The following is a 20,287-nucleotide window of genomic DNA, read 5'->3' as shown; positions in this document are numbered from 1 at the left end:
GCTAAGGAGGACGAGGACACGTTAACCACACGGGTGTGAAAAGCCATCGCAGTGGTACCTGGCTCCTTCAGGACCGCTTCTACTCCTCTCATCACCATCAGTTTTTCTTCCTCTGTCTCCTCTTCTTCTAGCGGGCTTATCTCAACATTGCCAAGAGCACGTTTGGCTAGAAAAGTCAGGCATATATTAAAACGCCACCTCAAAAAATCAAACGGAAAAGGAAACACAGCCACGAGTAACTCTGCAAGGCCACCTCTCTTTAGGGACTTCGGCTTCTTTCGCAGAGCTTGAGAGCATCAAGACACACAAGAAAAATAATAGAAGATACAAATCTTTTCCTCCACCGTTCAGCAATGAATTAGGTGCTGTCCAGAACTGCGTTATTTTAGTTGTATCTTCTTGACTAACTACCTTTATTTTGATACGTGGCACTAGATTTAAACACAGTAGCAAGGACTGCTCCAAATTGCGAGATGCACAGTACCCATCATCGTTACCCTCGCCCAGAAAATTGTACCTGCTGGGACCAGAAGTGTCCACAGGTCAAGAGAAGCAAGGAGGTGGGCACAGGGAAGGGTTGTGCGCTAAGGGGAGGCTTCCTGGCCCAGAGTTACTAACCAGCTCTGCTCTTAGTTGTGGCTGGGGGGAATTTGTCTGAAGCAGTGGCTCTGAAAACAAATAACCAGCTTGGGAGGAAGCAGGCTCCATCATGGAGGAAAAAAAAGGAGGATGCAGGTCACCTCCACAAACTCGGCCACAAAACCCAGGGAACACCAGCTGATTTTTAGGCACTGCGTGTTCCCACAGCTCGTGGGAATTAACCTTGCGGAGAGGGTCGGCAGCGCAGGAGCATTAGAAGGGCCTTACACACAACCGCCGTTAATTCCCCTGTGGGATACTTGACTTTTTCGTCCCACGCAGAGGCACGGCACGCTAGAGAAACACTCGGCATCGCAACCGCAAGATGCAGCACACTCGCAAAGCCAGGTCGGATCTTAACGGCATTAAGCCCACCGCAAACAACACAGCCGCTACCCTACAGCACTTCAACCCGGGGGGCACAGCAACAGGCGTAAGGACCACAGGCGGCCGCGGTAGCGGTTGTACCTGGYGGCTTCTGCAACGGTTCCAGTAACGTTGGCTCGGCAACGGGAACCTTAACCACCTCTACCTTCTCCTCTTCCTCTTCCTCCTCTGCAATGGGTTTCATTTCAAAACTTTCAAGAGCGTGTTTGGCTAGAAAAAGTTTAGCATGTGTTAATAGAGCGGTTGGAGAGCTGCACGGATGCACGACGGTCGCTACGGCCAAGGGAACAGCGAGCGGAGACTCCTCTCCGGGGCAGCGTCCGAGAACAGCATTGGGGGTTTTAACCAGGTAAATTAGTAATATTCTTCTGCAATTGCACATCAGTCTTTCTAGTGTTGCCAGTCCCAAAAGCATATTATGGAGAGGGGGGAAAAAACCAAAACGTCTGAGCTTTGCAGGCTTCTTTCCTAGGCAGGACACGGCTGCGATGGCAGGAACGCGCTAACGCTTCCCGCTCGCATGGCTCCTGCCCTGGGGAGGGCTCTGCCTGCAAGTTGGGGGTCAAAAGGTGCAGGTGCCGATGAGTAAAAGCAAGGAAAAGCACTCCGCAGCGGAGGATCCCATCTCTAAAAAACAACTAACAGCCTTAATTAGAGGTACTTGAGTGACCAAGCTTTAAATGTAAAAATTAAGAGCGTGCAGAGAACTATCCCAGTGTCTTAGATGCTGGTTCTCCATCTTCTCTTTCTACAGGCTTTCGCTCTCAGGGCCACAAGAGGCTGCGCTGGCTACGAAGAATTCAAGGCAAGACAGCAGTTTGGGGGATTTGCCACATTACGCTCCACTTCATGAAAGCATGATCTGGATTTCAGGCCAGAAAAGCAGCGGTGTCAAAAGAGCTCTGTATAAATACCAGGGTGCAAGAAGGAAAGTGGAGCAGCACACAGCGTATTTGCACGCGAATCCTCTCCAGCCCTGATGCTCCGCAGGCAGTCGCTACCGAAGCGATGGAGAAAGCAAGTATTTGACAATACCACTGCTGTGATATGCTTACTAGTATTCAAATATAGCGTTGTACCTACGCTCCTCTGTTAAGAGGGCTTTATTTATTAAAAATTACCTGTCTTCAGAGAAATCTAGGCTCCACATAACACATTGGGAAGCATTTCTCGAACTATAATAAAACCCACAAAAGGCTTAAAGAAGCGCAAGCAATTCTTAAGATGAAACTTCACAGAAGCTTCAAAAGAAATTTCAAGATCACAGGAAAAGAATTCTTTAAATTTTCTAACCCACATTTAAAAAGACACCCAAATTTAATAAGGAGACAGATCTGAAGTGCCAGCACGTCCCAATCGTCCCCCCACCTCCCCAGCAGAATTACTGTCTAGCGAGGTGCAATGCAGAAATTTGGTTAAGTCGCCAGGCTCCCAGAGCCAGGGCTCTCCCGTCCCGTCTGTCCTCCGAGCCCGAAACTCTCCTCACAAAGAAACGAAAAAAAGAAAGCCGCCAGATTGGGTGAAACTTTTCAGAGTTGTCAAGAACAAGCATGTAAAGGCATCTCAGTGGGGAAAGGATAGGCAATGAGCTGCAGAGATTTGTAGCCACCACAGCTATACCTGGCTTCTCTCGGGACTGATCCACGGGTTTTGACTCGGGAACCTCAACCACCACCACCTCCTCCTGCTTCTCTTCCTCTACGGCTCTGAACTCAACTTTTTGAGTCGCACGTTTAGCTGAGGAAATTGCGCACATGTTAACAACTGCCCACCCGGCAGGCGGGAAAAAAAGGCTGCAGACTTCAACTCGGAGAGATGCGTTAGGTTCCCAGGCCRCCCTTTGCAAGCTCTGACGCTCAGGGACAAGCTCACAGCGGGGCTTCGCCTTCCTCCACGGCGAGGCTCCTCACCTATCGAGCTGGGGTCCTAACGGTCTGCAAAGCACGGCCAAGGGGCAACGAGCAGCGCTGGCCCGTGCACCCAGCCCGGGGAGTCCTGTGCACCCATGCAGCAGGYGAGCGGGTGTTTTGCTTTGCTCTCCGCGCCACGGCTGCGGGACGGAGGTCGAACCGAGCCGTCTTCCCCCCCGGCTCCGAGCCCACGCTCAGGGTAAGCTGAGCCTTGCAAACTCACGGCAGGAGCAGGGGCAGCCTGGCTGCCGCTGGCCACGGGGGCGCGGGCAGCCCTGCTTTCTCCTAGCGTGACGTCGGGGCTCAGGGCGACGCCGCTCGTGCTCTATCGGGTGCCCCGAGGGCGAAGGGAAGCTCCCCCGCGCCCCGGATCCTAATTTTACGAGCAGCCCTAGATTCGGAGCAAGGGCAGCAAAGCCATGCATTCCCCCGTCACACCTCCCCTCGCCTGCCGGCTCCTATCTGGCCCCTTTAAAAGAAATCTGGCCCACCCGACCGATGCATCACAAATTTTGACATTATCATCGCTTAAACAGCCATTGGAAAAGTTTCAAACGTTGGTGGCAAAAAACTTCCCCCCCAAGGAAAACACTATTATTATTTTAAAAGCTACTTTAAACAAAGAACAAATCCTAGAAAGAGTTAATTCTGGATTTGCTGAATGAAAATTGTGCTGAGATGCAATGAGGAAATATCTTTAAAACTAAAACTTCGCTATTGGCCTGCAACACCCGCTTACAGCCATAAATGTCTTTTGCCAGTGAGCCCTTGGCAGTGTTGCTATTTATATTTTATATCTAGGTCTTGAATTAAGTAAGAAATTATGTTTTTTTTTTTTTTTTTTTAAAGCAAAGCAAATACTGACTTACAATAACGGAGCATTTAGATGTTTTCAGGGCAGTCAAAATTCAAAGTTCACTAAATGAGCTTTCGCCTCTAATCAAAGCAAGAGCTAGACACAGCGGCAGCTACTGAACAGCATCTCACCAAATCGGGCGGCGGAAACGTCCCGAGAGCCACGAAGCGGCAGACACTAACCTCCGTCGAGGCTCCTGGAAGCCCGCTTACTCGCCGTCCGTTCGAACTGGGGAGCGGGTCTGTCGATCAGGGCGCTCGCCTGCCTTGTCTGCGCCTGCGTCCGGCCGCTGTAGCGGAACTTGGAGCCCAGCGCCAGGAACCTGCTCTTCGGGATCGCCTCGGTGGAAGTTAGCCTGAGAGCCACAGCGACACGTTAAAATCGCACCTCCAGAGGCGGGAAATAATACGTAAGGAGAAATTAAAATACAAATTAAAGAAGTCTCCGCAGGCACTGATGATTAACGAGGCAACACGCACTAGCAACAAGCACCACATCTACAAGACAGAAGACCTCACACACAAGCTGCCTAGAAGTTTATTGCAATACAAACACTTAATTTCTCTGCAATCATTTCACTCCAGTTTTTGTTAGACCCTAACTAAAGAAGCATCCATGCTCAGCAGCAAATCTAAAGCATTAGTTATTCAACAGGGATCAAGAGGCAAGACCAGCGTTTAAAAAACTCACCTGAAAAACGTGTGATGCTCAACGCACACTTTCCATAGCTTCTTTGCCGCCCGGTAACTTGGTAGCTTGAACCCAATTGTACTTTCATATTGTTCTTGCTGTGGAAAACATATATGTTATTTAGGCATAGCCAGAAATGAGTGTGGCAGAAGAGCCTGGTCCCCAGCCCACCAAGCTTCTGGCTGGGGCACAAGCTGCTGCTCTAGTCCAGGTGAACTCACTCCACAGATGGGCAGGGACCAGGAAAAGCACAGGTTTTCCAAAAAAGGGRGAAGCCTTCTCCCAATTTCAGCTATGAACTTAACTTTAAACTCTGCTTTCCTGCCGGATCGTGGGAATACCACGCTGTGCCAGGGGGTGGTGCTAGATGACACGTTGTTTAAATTGCCACCATCTATTTTATAGCTTCAGCAAGGTCATTGGGCTTTACTTTAAGAACTGAATTTACTACCAAGGCAAGATCAGAAATACAACAGGGTGTAAAACGCCCATTCAGAAGAAAGCTTGCTCCTTTCCCCCACTTAATGAAGCTTATAAGTTGGCGATAAGCAGAAGGCAATTAAACAAAACAGAAGACATGAGCACAAACAAGTCAGAACGTACCTCCCCTGGCCGAATCTTAATAAAGAAGCTGCTGCGTTTGTAGGAAATCTTCAGGACTTTGGGCCAAGGGAAGCGGTTGATTCTCAGCTTATCTTTGTAAACAAGAAGGCCACTGGAACAGACTCCCAGAGTGATATCCACTCCTTCCAAGTCCTAAGAAAGCAAACGAAGATTTGAGCAGAGACCAGCGTCAGGGTTACAAGTTCCAAGTCAATGTTTGTCCTCCAAATTACTCCTTCTGTCTTTCCCTGAGGCTCTCTTGAATTTATCTCCCCACCTCCCAGACCTCAAACAGTTTTTAGCACCTTATGCAGCCAGGGCCAGACTTACTTTTCCTTCACTTCTCTCCTTACAATCTCCTGCCTCTGCTGGTCTCCTCGGCGATGCTGTCTGCTCAAAATGCTGTCTAGAGTCTATCCTGCATTTCTCTGAGCTGTGGGAGTAGCTGACTTTGCAGGCTCACAACCTTATTCTAAGTGCTTCCGAGCAAGGACCTGTCTACATCGGTAGGTTTGTAAAGCCTCCTATAATATATAAATAATAAGCAAATCAGGAAGAATCACTTCTCTTGCTATGCTCGCAACAGCGCTTACAGCATTTCATCAGTGCTTACAGCCAGTTTACTGCCTGCATCTTTCAGTAGGGACCTCCTGAAGTAAGAAAGCTTATTTCCTACAAGGGAAAAAAATTACAAAATGTAGAAGACAGGCGCACACACTGATTCTCACCTTGGCTTGGTGAAGGTCAACTCCATACATAGACAGCTTTTTTGCATTCTCAAGAAATTCCAGGTCTGCTTGGGCTGGAGTCATGGATCTGGGGAGAGAGAACAGGGGCTTGATATTCTTGGTAGCTGTTACTTTTTAAGAGGGGACACACCAGGCTTCACCAAACCGTTTACTTGTTAGATCTTCTTTTGCTTTGAACACTAACATATCTGTGCCCAGATGAATTATTATATTACTTTGCGTGCACACATTTGTGCTTTGACATATCCTCATAAAACGGATACACCTTTTTTTTCCTGCGGAGCTGTACGGATACCAGACAAGAAAGCAAGTTATCCAGCAAGTAAGTGCTGCAGAGGGTAGAAAACTCGATTCTACGGAAGAAAGACCAATTCAGCTGAAGGCAAAGGGTGACAGGTACTGTTGTCCTCAATGCACTCGCTGCCTCGAGACCTTTCCAAACTCGGCTATTGTTCTCCGAGCGAAGCGCAAGGGCAGCTGAAATCACTCAGCAGAGGCTCCTACTGGGGCAGCCGAGATGAATGAGACGTTTTCTGGGAACAGATGGTGCCGCGTCTGCGGGAGCGGCAACACAACCGAACTTTGGTTAACAGCAACATCCCGATAACGGAGGCTATTATCAATGTTATTGAAGTGCCCTTGTTATTAAGTTTCTGTTGCTCAAGCTGCATCTAACAGCTCTGCTGGGAGAGGATTTGGTTCTATACATTTTGGCTTATTACTGGTTTGGTGTCTTTCTTCCTGATCACTAGCGTACAATTTCGGTGCAAATATAAGCAAGGTTATTTAGCGGTGTGATACAGGGCAGACAACACTAAGGACGATCCTACGCAAGAGGTTAAGAGCAGTCACCATCTCTGGCACATGCCTTGCGCTGGGCAAATCAAGCAGCAGCCAAATGAGCACAGTTTAGCAGGGAAGTTTTGTGCTGAAAACCCTCTGACAACTTAATGCTCACAAAATACGGACCAGAAATGAAATGGGAATGTTACTCCCTCCTCCCTGCACACACGAGCACATTAAATAAACCTCCGTCCTTTACCATGAATTAGCTCTCTAATGAAGCCAAAAGGCCCATGAATAATTCAGCAAYGTGCTCCCCCTCTTCTAGCGCAGCTAACAGCCTTTGACTTCAAGTCATGACGCTTGTCAGCGGCCTGGTACTTATTTTCCCTCGTTTCCTCCCCTCTCAATGCAAATGGAGGGGAATCAATTTAAGGTATCGATTTGCGGAGTTGAGCGAGGTGCTAATTGCAGCTTTGGTAACAGCCGGGGGCACACGTCCACCCTTCCCTACTGCACTTACGTTATTAGCTTCCACGCGCCTGCGAGAAGGTCTCCGCTTTGCTCTGCTCTTGTTATTAATGTTTCACAGGCAGCAGCTTTTCACAGGTCAAGGGGCTGCCGGCTCAAGACCTTCCCGAGGTCTCGGGATCACAGAGCGGTTTTATAGGCTTTTTCCCCGAAAGCCTGAGCCCGTCTCCGGGCCGCGCAGGCTCTCGGCGGCACCACTGTGGGCTGGTATGCGCACAGCCCTGCGCGGCTTTGGTAACCAAAGCCCTCGAGAGCGTCTGTACAAATACGCTCCGAATAAGAGGAGAAAAAGGACCCTGTTACTGCGACCCTCCAATCTGGTCCTGGAGGGACTCACAGGAGTCCTTCAGCCCTAAGAGAAGGAGACATCTGCCCAGCTCACTGCCACGTTTGGAAATGGGGAAGGCAGCACAACAGCAGGTTTATTATAGCTGCTGCATTATCTGGAATATTTCCACGTTGGGAAATGTTACTTATTAACAGCGGCTGCAGAAAAGCCCGAGCGTGCCGTAGGCTACAGCATACACACAAAGCCCCCRGGATCTGCTCCATCCAGATTACGATCCAAAATTACATAAACCCAAAAGCAAATATAAAAAAAAAGACAAAGGACAAGGTTAAAACAAGCAAACCTTGCATCTTCATATGAAATAAAACCCACTTTCGTGGTTGGATTGTTGAGAACTGGCACCTACATAGGGCATTTGTTAAAACATAATTGCAGTATTTCACATCTGCTTTCTAAAAATAGTTTCTTCGTCTAGCAGGAAAAAAGACTTCCAGGTTCTAGAAGGACTTTGTTATAGCCTCCAAATATTAGAGCTTTTTAAAATAGCTGCTTTCCTTTCGTAGCTGAATATTCATGTCTTGCTGGTTAATGCTCCAGGTGCCAATATAAAAAATGCTGCAGCAAGAAATCAAAAGCATAGAACAGAGATGGGGAAACCACTAAAAAGCCCCATTATTCCAGTTGCTTCTCTCGCTTTACCTGTACGTTTTATGAAGCTCCATAACCTTCTCCTCAAGCTCTTTAGTCTGGTTGGGGGCCAATTTAAATTCAGTGATATAATCTGCGCTGTGTAGATCTGGATCATAGTCTCCCAACTCGGACTGGACTGTGTAAGACCCCAGCAGAGCCAAAGTCGCAAAGGAACAAGGCAGCCGCCCCATAATGATGTCTTGTCTGAGCTGAAGACACAAGTAATACCTTCAGGAAAAAGAGAAAAACACTGTTTTTATCAGAAAACAGGTGACCTTACGAAACGTGTTTCTGAAGGTCAAACACAAACTGTTCTTTACATCACCGATGCAAGCAAGGCGATGCTGGTTTTTAACTTGTATTTTCACTTCTGGGGTAATATTCACACATTAGCGCAAAGGACAGGAGGACGTAAGGTCACCTCCCCTCTGGAAAGGGAGCAGAGGACACTTAGGATCAGAGGAGCCCTTTTTTAAAATAAAAGCGCACTTTCCTACACAAACACACACACGCCAAGATTATAAGCGACGCTGTTTTGTGCATGTAGGCTTCAGTGAAAAGAGGGAGAATCCCCCCGCCACATCCCCTACAAAGAAAACCCCTCCAAACAGTTCCTATATTTAGACAAATAGCTTCCCTGGAGCTCCCCAAAAGTAACCAACGCACAGAACGGGTTACAGCATGGAAAAAAGAAGAAAAAAAAACATTAGTACAGCTGGAACAAGCATCTCTTAACCAACCAGCAGAGTCCAGAACGCTAGAACGGACTTCAGAACAAGGATTTTGAAGGCATTTGATCTCCTTGTTGAAGGATGGAAAACCACCCAAGTATTAAAAATCTCTTTTCAATCAAATATTCTATTCAGCCACCAGTTCCGGTGCTTTCCTGAAAGCGCTGGCTGCTTTGCTCGGCAAGCTTAGCGGCTGTTAGCAAGATTAATAGGTAATTCACCTCGTTATATCCTCTGTCAGCTGGGCGGGATCTGGCGGATAAAACTTGACATTGAAGGTAAAATCCCAGGGGCCTCCTGTAATGACAAAGAAAAGTTTGGGAAAAATACACACACATATACAACAGCTTCCCGCTAGTCAAGTCTTTATCAAATGCTGCGAATATCCAGTATCTTCAAAACACAGCTGTCAGATCGTAATACTGGTTTTAATCCTGCACCCTGACACAGCTAGCTTGGTTTAAGCAGAGGGTGTAAGACGTGATTTCTTTCCTTTTACAGGAATTAAGATAGAAGCCCGAGACGACAAAGCAGGACAGACAAATACACTTGCAAGACATCACAGCTCGTGGAAAACACAAAATTCATTTGCTAGCAGGCCGCATTACTCACTATTTTAATCACTGATCGAAAAAAAGAAAAGATTCATGAAGAGAGGTCAGATGTGGGCTATAGGTTAATGAATTAGCATTTTATCACCCAAGACCCAATTTTCAAATTTCTCGTAAGAAACAGATGCATTAATTCCCTCAGCAGCCCTGTACCCTGCGGTTGGGGGGTCGGACCGCAGCTTAAACTCAGCACAGTCGGTCCCGGGAAGAAACACCAAGACAGGAAGAGCTTTGCAAGTCGAGACTTAACTCCTTTAATACAGCGTGTTACAGGCCTTGCAGAGCACCATTACGGGCATCGCCTGGACTCACCTAACCGTATCTGGAAGCGCTGCTGTTGGTTCAAACGCACGGTTTGCCTCTGTCTAGATAAACACCGTAGCTGAACTGCTAACTGGTGCACGCTGTTAAACACGCGGGAAATGCAAGCCTTCATCACACCCGACAGCGCCCCTGAAAGCCGAGCTTTGCAACGAAACTCGTTTTTGAGAGCGTGCCTGTAAATCGCCCGCTGGTTTGGCACCAGCAATGACGGGGACGTCTCCCTTCCTCCTTCTTTGAGGGGGACAGCGAAGCTCCCAAGAATCGCTGAATCTAAGCGTTCAACCTGAGACCCCCTCTTCTCCCCCGGAAAGAATAATCACTTTTGCCTGCAGAAACCCACCCTGACAGATCCATTAAATGCTAAAACTTGAACGTGACGGCCTCTTCTGCTGCGCCCTTTAACACCGCAGTTCTGAATAACGCTTAATTCAGAAAGACCAGATATTCTTGCACTTAACTTGCAAAAATCTCAAACGGGGAGGAAAGGGAAGGAGCGCGCGTGGATTTACTTCTTATGCAACACCATAACCGGGATAAAACACAAGCCAGGTTGTTTTCGTTAGGCACAGTTCAAAACAAGTTATCCTGAGAAAGTATTTTAGGTAACAGCGGTTGCCTGTGCATTGCAAAGAGCACGCAGAGCCCGACTGCCTTTACGTCCGCAAGCGCTCTTCCAGGAAACTCGTAACTTAATGATACACCTCATTCTGCAACCCCCTGCCATAAGCCTACCTAAAACCGGATTTTTCTGTCAAAGCAGTCAGACCTTAGGCTTTTTCCTCGGGGAAAATAAAGGCCTTTAAAATACTTGACGCCCATTTTCCCATGCTACAGCAGGGAGCAGATCTCTTATATCTGTGTCTCTACGGCAGAAGGGAGAGCACGGATTTGCATAGGGGGAACGTGCTGCAAATTACGTTTTGCTGCAAGGAAATGCCACTGTTTTTCCTAAATCTAGAGCATCACTACATGTATTTTTTTTTTTTTTTTAAGAGAAAGGATGCAGAGACTGCTTGAACTTGTGCTGATCCCTGCCAGACACCCTCGCTTGAACTCTCCCTGATCCTCGGGTCCTCTGGTTTGCACGCCAAGGCTATATATATATTTAGGGAAGGGGGGCGGGGGGAACCGCACAGACACCAGCAGGATAAATGTGATCTACTTACCGTGAACCTGCTTTTTTATTTCTTTGGCAGGATCCAGCCACGTCTGGAAGAGGATAAAAACATTCACAGTTTAACAGACGTTACAGAAACACCAAAGCAAACGGCAGTTCRCTAAAAATACAGCGGGAAGACTACGCTTGACACTAACGCGGCCATGGAAACCGAAGATATTGTGCGTTTTTCAAACTTTTACTCCAGTCTGCAATCTCAACGTGCGAATTTCCAATCCTTCACCTCACCAGGTATTGCAGGAATGAAGAACAGGAGTATGTTTTTACCCAAGCTTTCTCCCTCCAGGTGATCCTATTAATTCGGATGCACAGCAGCACACACGACCAAGCATCACCCTAAACCACACAGATGCTCTTTACAGAGAAAAACTCAAACAAACAACTTTATGCTGGCTCCTACCATTAAAGCAATAGTTTGTAAGGGAAGCGACCTGTACACAGCGTATTCTGCACTATCAGACCCCATTTTCACTATTATTAAAAAAAAGCAACGTCTCGGAAAGGGCTGCAGCTCGCGGCAGCTYGGAGGGCACTTGTGCAACACGAAGCGTTTCTCAGAAACCTCTAAAAACAAGAGGAGGATGTTTGCATCTATTTTAAGCACCCAGTCGCCACACTTGCACCGCTCAGAACCAAAATCACCAGGACTTTCTGTTAATAGCTATGTTTTTTAACGACCCACTCACCGAAATACGAGTGAAAACACCCAGTAGCTGGTGAACGCAGGACTCTTTTGCAGCAGTGTGGCACAAACTTAGCCTCTTTTAAGCGTGACTCAAGTTTCTAGTAATTACCTCAGCTACGGATTTAGAAAGGTATCTTTTTCTTCCCCCCGCAGTAATTTGGGGTTGCGTGGGATGGCGGTGCAACACAAACATCGAAAACCCACCGCTGTTTTTGCCAGCACTGGCATGACACCTCTCGACATGCCGTGTCGGGGGACAGCAACACTTGCGTTAAATCTTTCTCTTTTTACACGCTTGCCCCTCTAACCTATAAAACCGGTGAYACGAAATCCATGAAAAAGCTAGACACGTCAATCCTGCACCTTTTTTCCTTTTAGGGCCACGCTTTTTGAGCAGAGCGTCTCTACGCAAGCGCTGACGCCTCGAGCGCTCGTTACAGCGGCGAGAAGGGCTGGTTTCGGCGCGCCCGGCCACCCCGGGTGCAGTCACGCGTTCGCRGCACCCATCCCGCCGCCTAATCCGGCGGACAATGACGAGCGCAGTCATTAACGACGCTTTTATCCGCCACCGTGACACGATCCGGCAGGAAACAATCCTCCCTTCGAGACCAGCACGAACGCCAAAGCCCTTTGGGGCTCAGCAGCCGCTCTAGCCGCCGCCACCCTCTGCTCTTCCCAGGTGGGAAAAAAGCCCGTCCTTGGGAAGGTTTATTTCCTATAACGGTGGAAAAACCTGGATATAAGCTTTCCCTGTGCGTGAATGCACGCGCGCATCTCGCAGCCCGGCTCTGCATCGTCGTGGGTGAAGCGCAGAAGCTCATCCCGTGATTTCCCACTAAGATCATTTCTCCCGGTGAATCAGTAACTCGGTGTCGGCTCGTTTTTGAAGTTCAAGCAGGAGGGAGATGGCATTTGAGATATGGAAGTTCAATGAAACGTAACCAGAAAGATTAAAAAAAAAAAGGGGGGTAGGTTTACCCCATCAGAACAAAACAGAGACTTCAAACAAGAGCAGTTTACCCTGGAATTAAACCCTTGAGCAGCAGCTCTGCCTTCCCCAGCTCCCACTTCCGAGACCCAAATCCGACAGAAATACCYATTCTCGCTCAGTACAGTTAAAAAGCTGTACAGACACCCAGCTCGCACCAAGCGGGTGAAGGAAGCGCACCTCTTTGCTTGCAGAAAACCAGCACGCTGCTGCGCCGAATGCCAGCACRGCGGCTGCAGTCCAAAAGGAGCGGCAGACCCGAGAAGAATGCGCTTGGGCAAGGCCAGCAGAAACGATTAAAAAACAACCTCAAGACGGAGCGCCGCCTGCCACAAACAGCACAGATTTATTTAGCTGCGTATTAAAAATCCATACTTTCAGTTATTAAGTCTTTTAACGATAAATACTTCTTTTTAGCCATAGTAACCTGGCCTGTAAGTGACTGCTGTATGTGAAACATGGGAACAGGCAGGACGTGGACCGATATAACTGGTCTAAAGGACATTTAAGCGGGCCCTTGATTTCAATTCAGCATACTTGGGGCTAGCTTCATTACACAGGGCTGGAATAATTGCCTACCAGGCACCGAGTTAAAGCATAACCAAGGGTTTAAAASATAAGATACCGCTTGAGTCTACCAAAGACCTCAAAGCAAAACCRTACCAGTAAGAGTTTCGGTATGAAAAGTTGCACGTGTCCTTTCGCAAGGCAAAACCTCAGTCCAACCCCCAAATCTCAGCCAGCAGTCGCTCCCAGCTCCCTCGCTGTCCTTCCGCAGCTGAACATTTGGAGTCTTGCTCCACCCCCACGCCAGAGAATAACCTTGTCCAGAGAATAAAGCTGAAGCCGTCACGATTAAGAACGGCAACATTTGCCTACGCTGTCCTGGAGGGGGAGGCTACCAAGAGGAAAACAAAACCAGCCTGAATTCGAAGTCTAGGATTTGTTACACAAGTCGGGCAGAAGGGAGTCACGAGTCAGAGACGGAAGAGAAAGCAAAGCCAAGGCTCTCTGGAGACCACGATGTGCATTTGCTTATGCCTTAAATGAACATCTTAGACATGTATAATGACTCCTCCGTCACCGACTCCCAAAGTAGAGCAGCTTTTCTCCTGCTGACTGCTCAGCCTCGTGCCTTCGGTGAGCACCARCTACAGCACCGTGACGACTTTTTGCAATGTGCCTACGCTCAGGTCCTCCTCCCTTAGTTTAAAAGTAGCTGACTTACTCTTTAAGTCTCAATACAAAAAACCTGCTCCTCTTCTCAAGTGATAAAAGCCTTATCTTGCGTCCTATTAAATCTTTATAATTTAATGGCATCGTTTTGCAGTAAACTACTATAATGGATTTTATCCAGGTGAAGACACAAGTTCGTGTAGCTCGCTCACTTAAATCCACACTCCCATAGTCATTTATTCACAATTTCACTGCCTCTATGATATCCTATTAGYTCCTTCTTGGAGAGGGGGGCATCAAAATTAGTTTTTAAGATGATCCCTCGGGTGCAGAACACAACACAAGGAACTTCTTACCCTGGAGGTTGGCGTGTCCCATATGGCCAAGCCGAAGTAGTCTTCTTCCAGGAGATTGAGGTGGTCACAGACTTTTTTAAGTAGATTCTGCCCTTTGGCATGTTTCTGCAAACACACAAAAGAAATTCCATGGGACGGGCTGCTTTTTGCCTGCCCTCATTCCTTGGGGTGGGGGGGAAAGGAGAAAGGGAACGAACCCAAACCCCACCGCACACTACCAAGAAAGGGAAAAAGTCCCGACTAGCTCAAAATTTCAGTTCGGATCTCCCGGCAGCCTCCGAGCAAGCACTCCTTAGAGGAAAGAGCGTCGGGCACGAGACTCAAACCGGCCTCCCTGCTCCCACCGGCTCCACACGTGACGCYCGCCAAAGCCGTGCTTCTCTTCACACAACTCAAAAAACACAACTAGAGCATCCGTACGGTTTGTTCCCTCTCAAAGTGCTTCTGCTGCCCCGGCCGCTGCCAGCCCCAGGCTCTCCGACCGCCTGGCGTGGATCAGAAGATGGCCAACGCGGGGGACGGAAGTGCTACCGCAACCCACCGTTCCCATCACCGCGCTTCGGGGGCTGCCCGGCTCAGTGCTTTCACGGAAAAAACAGCGGCTCGGAACAAAGGACTGGCTTTTCCGTAACCTTTTCCTCAATTTGATGAAATCCGGCTTCGCCGGTTTTGCCTCCTGCCCTGATTGGTGCTTAGCGCACCRCTTCTTGCCTCCAGCGATACTCTTTGAGCATTTCTACCTCCTGTTTTTTTTTCCCAAATCCCACAGAAGCGAACCGAATGAATTGGCCGTAGGAACAGGCACCCTTTTAGTCCAAAGCATGAAGGAAAACGTCCCCGAGGCACAAAACTATGGTAACCRAAAGCAGCTCGTGCCATTGGAGACTTGGGTAAAGAGCAAGTGCAGTTCCACYGACGCAAAAATAAGCTCTGCTAATGCACTGCTTGTGCCTGCGTCTCTCCTTTTAGCGGTACTTGGGTGGCAAATGATCAAAGATCCCATGGCCTTGCTTTATTCCAGTCCTTCAGCAGCGAGGTTYGAGTGCTCATATTGCGATTCTACAGTTAACTTACCGCATGCRTTACCCCGGGATATTTCTCAAGGAACTGGACCTTAAAAAACATGTAGGAATCAAAAACCTTCTACGGCTGTCAGTTAGAAAGAAGGTCTGAAAGGGTTTATTCTTCTTGAATAAAGGCATTTGTCCTTGCCTCCACCTTTGCAATTCCTTCCCAATTAAGCCTTAACAAATTACGGTCGCACCTCCAGCAAGCTGAACACGGCAGGGCTGGATCAGCGCTCGAGAGGGATCGCTGGCGGGAGCAAAGAGGGACGCGACGCAAGAGCAGGTCCCGGAGACCCGTAAGCCCTGCTCTGCGTAACTCCACACCGCACCGCTGCCGTCCACAACGCCACCAGCTCGCCCACGACCGGTGTCCTTAAAGCCTAGCGTCATCTACAGGTATTACTGCAGCACGTATAGATCAGYGGCCGGCAAACGCATCCGCACAGCCGCGGCGAACCGACACCGGTCGCAGGTCTGACAGCCGGAGGTGCTGCCCCACCAGTTATGGGGACAACAGTTATCTTTTGGGGGCTTGCAACCAAAATCCCCAGCCCATGGCCAGGCCCCTGCGGCTGCAAGCCAGGCTTGCCGGCTGCGAGCTGATCCCGGGCGGTAATGCTCCGAGCTGATCCCGGGCAGTAATGCTCCGAGCTGATCCCGGGCAGTAATGCTCCGAGCTGATCCCAGGCAGTAATGCTCCGAGCTGATCCCGGGCAGTAACAATAGCAACGCTGTTACACAAACTCCCCGCGCTGACCTACTTGCCCAGGATCACCCAAGGTTACTTGTCTAAGGAGCCCAGAACGCCGAAGCCCAGATACCGACTTGGGGCCTGCTTAGCTAGCGGGACGGGGGGAAAAAAAATGAGCCGATGAAATATGCTCCAATGGTAAGGACCAGATTATTAATATTCTGGGCAAGTACTTCAATCCTGCAATAGGGATTTCTGCTAGCTTTTTATTGCCCTGCCAGCGAGACCGTCCTGTGAGAGACTGCACCAAGCACAGCAGAAGGAAAGGTCTCAGATCAACAGCTTTGCAGTGTGGTTAAGTCAACATAATGATTTTAAATTGTTTACTGCAAATATAATCAACTGCAAGCTAAACGCAGCTTTTTTCACATCCAAGCTACACGAGTTACGTTAGCCAGGAACCTGAAAAGCTAAAGTACCTTGGGTGAAGAGAAAAGCACAAACCAGCCCGGCAGCACATTTTATTCAAATGAAAGGGGCAGAAGACGTTTAGACAATCTCAACCAGACATAAAAAATCAAGTTCTACTCTGGGGTAAAAGTGAGAGAGAAGATCAACAGCGAGTGACACACTATTTTTTAAAGCTTCCCCCCAGCCTTACACAGCAAGGTCCCCTGGAAATTGCAGAGCAATAATACAGGAAGGTCCCTAGGCACCCGGAGGTTTTTACAACACACTGAGTAAGTTATTACGGCTTACAGCAAGATCGTTCTGCAGTAAAGCCGGGCATGTAACTCACTGGGAGCAAATCAGATCCCTCTTAAGCAGTGTTTGCRGTACACAGCTTCCCAGGGGAAGGAGAAGGGGGAGGGAAAAGAGGAGAAGAGGAAACAAACCCCGAATGTACTTACATCCACGGCACACTCAAAAATGGTGTCATCCAGCAAGACAACTTTGCAGTACATGTTTCTGTGTCTTTTTACTGCCCTCTGGGTAGCTTTCAAATCCTTGTCTGCTTTTGTCTCGGGAGCCTCCTTTTTCAGCTCTGCCTTGGAGCACTCTTCCTTCACTTCACCTTCTTCCTTGCCCTCGGGGTCTCTGTTGTCCAGGTCCTGGTCGTCCCTCCTGTCCTCCTGAGCAGGCTGAAACCCCCGGCACATCCAAATTGGCATTTAGATGAGTCAAACAAAGAACCATCACGTGAAACAAGCATTGCACGGGTGCACTGGGGGCTGGGATCCTGTCCCAAATATTAGTCGCCTGGCCTAAATGTGTAACCTAGGACCCGGAACAGCAGCTGGGTGACACTGATTGATGTTAATTTTGAAGGCTAACAGCCCTTCAAGTCATTCTCAACTGTTTATTTAATAAAGGATGTGAGAAAACAGAAAACAGGGTTGATTAGAGAAATTAGTGTTGATTAGGTATGCAAATCTTCAGCGTCTTAATGACAGCGCACAGCGAGAGTCTTCTCTCCTAGGCGAGAGCCCAGCAAATCAGCCACAAAAACACCAACTGCAGAGTGCTCCTGTGCTCCCACAGTCGCCCCAGAAGACTCRCTTTGATCCAATACGCTGCATTTTGGGATGGTAACACGGGTATCAAAAGGGAATTCGGTGTTGAGGTTTCACGGCCATCTGAGCTGACCTAACGGTTCCCTTCCACCGAAAAGGGAAGGTGCTCGTCATAYGCCCCGTGGCCTCTCCCTGGTGCCCACCGAAGCATTTTACGAGCCACTTTAATTCACCGAAACAGCAGAAAGAGGTGCAGTTCGGGGGTGGAAGGAGGAAGGAAGGGGGAGCAAAGCCCTGTCTTTTCAGCCTGCRGTGAGCTTCATTCACCCCATCGCATCTCATGAAATCACACCCGGGCACAACTGCACGGAGGCAGCGCCGGCTCCAGCATTTAAAAACTAAATAATGTCCAGAAGCTGCTGACTTATGTTCCAGCAGGGCCGGGATAATCGGCAGCGGAGAATCAGTCAAAGCTCGTAATGCCTGGCGGTCAGCATTTATCAAACAGRCAGCACCCACAAACGCTTTCACAGCAGAAATATCTGCCGAGTGTCACGGTTCAAAAAGCCACCAGCGTCAGTCTAAAATAAGAACTAAAAACAACAAGTGCTTCATCTGAAATGAATAGGACGTGCTGAAGGAAGGTCGTGGGGTCTCGCTCTGCGCACAGTCACACGCGCTCAGAACAGGCAAATCAACGTTAAATAGGGGAAAAAAAAACACTCACTCCCCCTTGAAGACACAACTTCTGGGCTTAAATTACATGAACATTTCCAATTCTTCCCCATTCTGCTAATCCCAAGCCTCACAGGTACAAAGCACTCGCAGAAGTCACCCCATGTTTTTCAAAGGCTCAGAAACTTGGGAAAAGAAAGAAAAAGAAGYTACCTACTGCCTTCTTTATAACTCCATAATTTTTAGGTGGTAGATTTACAAATACTGCCTGCAGTTGGCAATGCTCTACCTTTTAAGGTATTTCTCCAAAAGTCAGATAAAACCCAGAGACTGCAGTTCACTGACATGGAACACCTCTCTGGAGACCCTTCAAAACATTAAGGCAGCCTGGGAAGTAATCCAGATTTTACCACTGCCTCGCTAGGACTTCAGCAAGACATACAGGTTGCTTGGGAGAAGCGGCACGGGCCTTTCTCAAACTCTGGGCTCCTGACTTTAAAGACTGGAAGTCAGAAAGCTCCTAGGAGCTGGGCTCAGCCTACAAACTGCAGAGAAATCCAATGCATAAGCAAAGAATATCTGTATTCGGCAACAGCCCGGACTGAACAGATGTCCAAGTCCTGACCTGCTAGGTTCACACTCCTTGAAGTTCAAGGAACCCTTTTCCAAATTCACTTTCTTTAGGAATCCCCACTCCGTACCACTGCCCTGTCCTTATTCTGTGCACATCAAGGGTATCCAAATGAAAACTAAAGCAACTGCTCTGTTGTGAACTACACATTCAAATCCTGGTTCTGATGTGAATTCCCATGCCTCAGCAGAGCATCCTTAAGAGTCTGTACTGKGCGATTCACATTATGCTTTGAAGTATTATTAGAATTTCAGGGGAAAGTACTTTGCAGTATGGTCTGATACAGGAAAGCAAGAGTGGAAAGTACACTAAGCAAGACAGCTTTTGTAAAGATATTCAGAGCCGACAAGAGCCTTTTCAGCATCTCAAGGGTTTTTGCTTTTATAGTTAGGATTAAATGACACATTTGCAAGAACGGAAGGGAGCACGGCAAAGAGAGTAGGGGGCTTACCTGCGTTTCCGCGCTGCTTAGTGAATGGAGATCTAGCGACGGATCGGTTTTGAGCTCAGGCTCGGGAGCTGCAATCGGGGCCTTCACCAGGATCTCTTCATCGGGACCGGCTCCTAATCCTGGCTCTTTCTGCTCACCTTCCCCCTCCTTAGGGCCATCGGCGTCTTTGTCCTCTTCAGACACCTGAGACTTGGGCCTCCTGAGAAAGGATGAAAACAGGCGGGACAGGCCCCGGCCCTCCGAGGTGCGGCGCTCCTTCTTGCCCTGCTCCTCGTGCGTGGGCGTATCGCCGTTGGAAGCCTTCTGCTTCTGCCCCGATGGGGTCTGTCCCTCCGACGCCTGCTGAGCCGCCTCCTCCGAAGAAGCCTCTTGCTGCCGTGGTTCAGCAGCTCCCTCCTCCTCCTTCGCTTGCTGCTGCTCCGGATTCTCGGCGTCCGCCGCTAAACTCTTTTCTGTTGTCATGATGACGCTGTAACAGAGGTGCAAAACATGTCAGACAAGACCTTTCCCAATATTTACGCATGCATTAAGCTATTCAAACCAAGCACCAAGCATTTATGCACCACGTTCCCCAGTCGCACCACCCTGTCCTGCCGACTCCAACCTACAAAGTAATCAAGAGCGAACAAATCGTTCATTTTGCTAAGGTTTTGTTTGCTTTGAAAGAAACATCTCGATCGACCTCTGCTCATGCATCTTCCACCACCTGGATGACACTGACTCCAAACCGCTAAACATGCTGGCACCTGAGTGTCGCAAGCCCTCCGTCCTTCCAGCGTGGCTCTTAAAACCGCAGATGGACGTGCAGCTCTTCCCTTAGAGAAATCAGAAGCGAGGAAAGATATCTACGCCCTGACACGAGCAAACGGTTAAAAAAGTGGAAACGAGACTAGGCAAAGGGGAAGAGATGGCAGGCGGTCTGGCAGCACAGAGTTGTTCGAGGGCCTCTCTTCCTCCAGGTCCCTCTTCCCCGCTCGCAGGGCTGGGGGAGCGGAGCAGATGAGGACAGGCACCTGATTAAACAACCGTCTTCACAACATGCCCTGCAAAAATCCCCCGTGGCCTATAACAGTATGAAGCATT

General features: G+C 48.7%; 1 protein-coding gene across 16 annotated transcripts in view; it reads right to left on the bottom strand.

Annotated features, from left to right (window-relative positions):
- Positions 1-19,673, bottom strand: part of EPB41 (erythrocyte membrane protein band 4.1) — a 49,926-nt gene extending 30,253 nt beyond the window's left edge. For 11 of the 16 annotated variants that reach the window (XM_026076241.1, XM_026076249.1, XM_026076242.1 and 8 more), the window contains exons 1-13: positions 19,205-19,673; positions 16,845-17,075; positions 14,176-14,280; positions 10,960-11,002; positions 9,080-9,155; positions 8,137-8,355; positions 5,814-5,901; positions 5,086-5,238; positions 4,483-4,580; positions 3,975-4,147; positions 2,647-2,763; positions 1,108-1,236; positions 59-166 (exon numbers count right to left, since the gene is read on the bottom strand). In XM_026076241.1, the coding sequence (XP_025932026.1) occupies positions 59-166; positions 1,108-1,236; positions 2,647-2,763; positions 3,975-4,147; positions 4,483-4,580; positions 5,086-5,238; positions 5,814-5,901; positions 8,137-8,355; positions 9,080-9,155; positions 10,960-11,002; positions 14,176-14,280; positions 16,845-17,075; positions 19,205-19,666 (2,002 nt within the window). In that variant the 5' untranslated portion in view covers positions 19,667-19,673. The remainder of the gene's footprint in view (positions 1-58; positions 167-1,107; positions 1,237-2,646; positions 2,764-3,974; positions 4,148-4,482; positions 4,581-5,085; positions 5,239-5,813; positions 5,902-8,136; positions 8,356-9,079; positions 9,156-10,959; positions 11,003-14,175; positions 14,281-16,844; positions 17,076-19,204) is intronic. The other 5 variants (XM_026076251.1, XM_026076254.1, XM_026076255.1 and 2 more) reach the window with 3 other exon arrangements.
- Positions 19,674-20,287: the final 614 nt, after the last annotated feature.

The sequence above is a fragment of the Apteryx rowi genome, unplaced genomic scaffold, assembly GCF_003343035.1.
Source record: "Apteryx rowi isolate R43461 unplaced genomic scaffold, aptRow1 scaffold_43, whole genome shotgun sequence".
NCBI lineage: Eukaryota > Metazoa > Chordata > Aves > Apterygiformes > Apterygidae > Apteryx > Apteryx rowi.
Note: the sequence above shows the minus strand (reverse complement) of the source record. Positions and strands in the feature narration are given on the sequence as shown.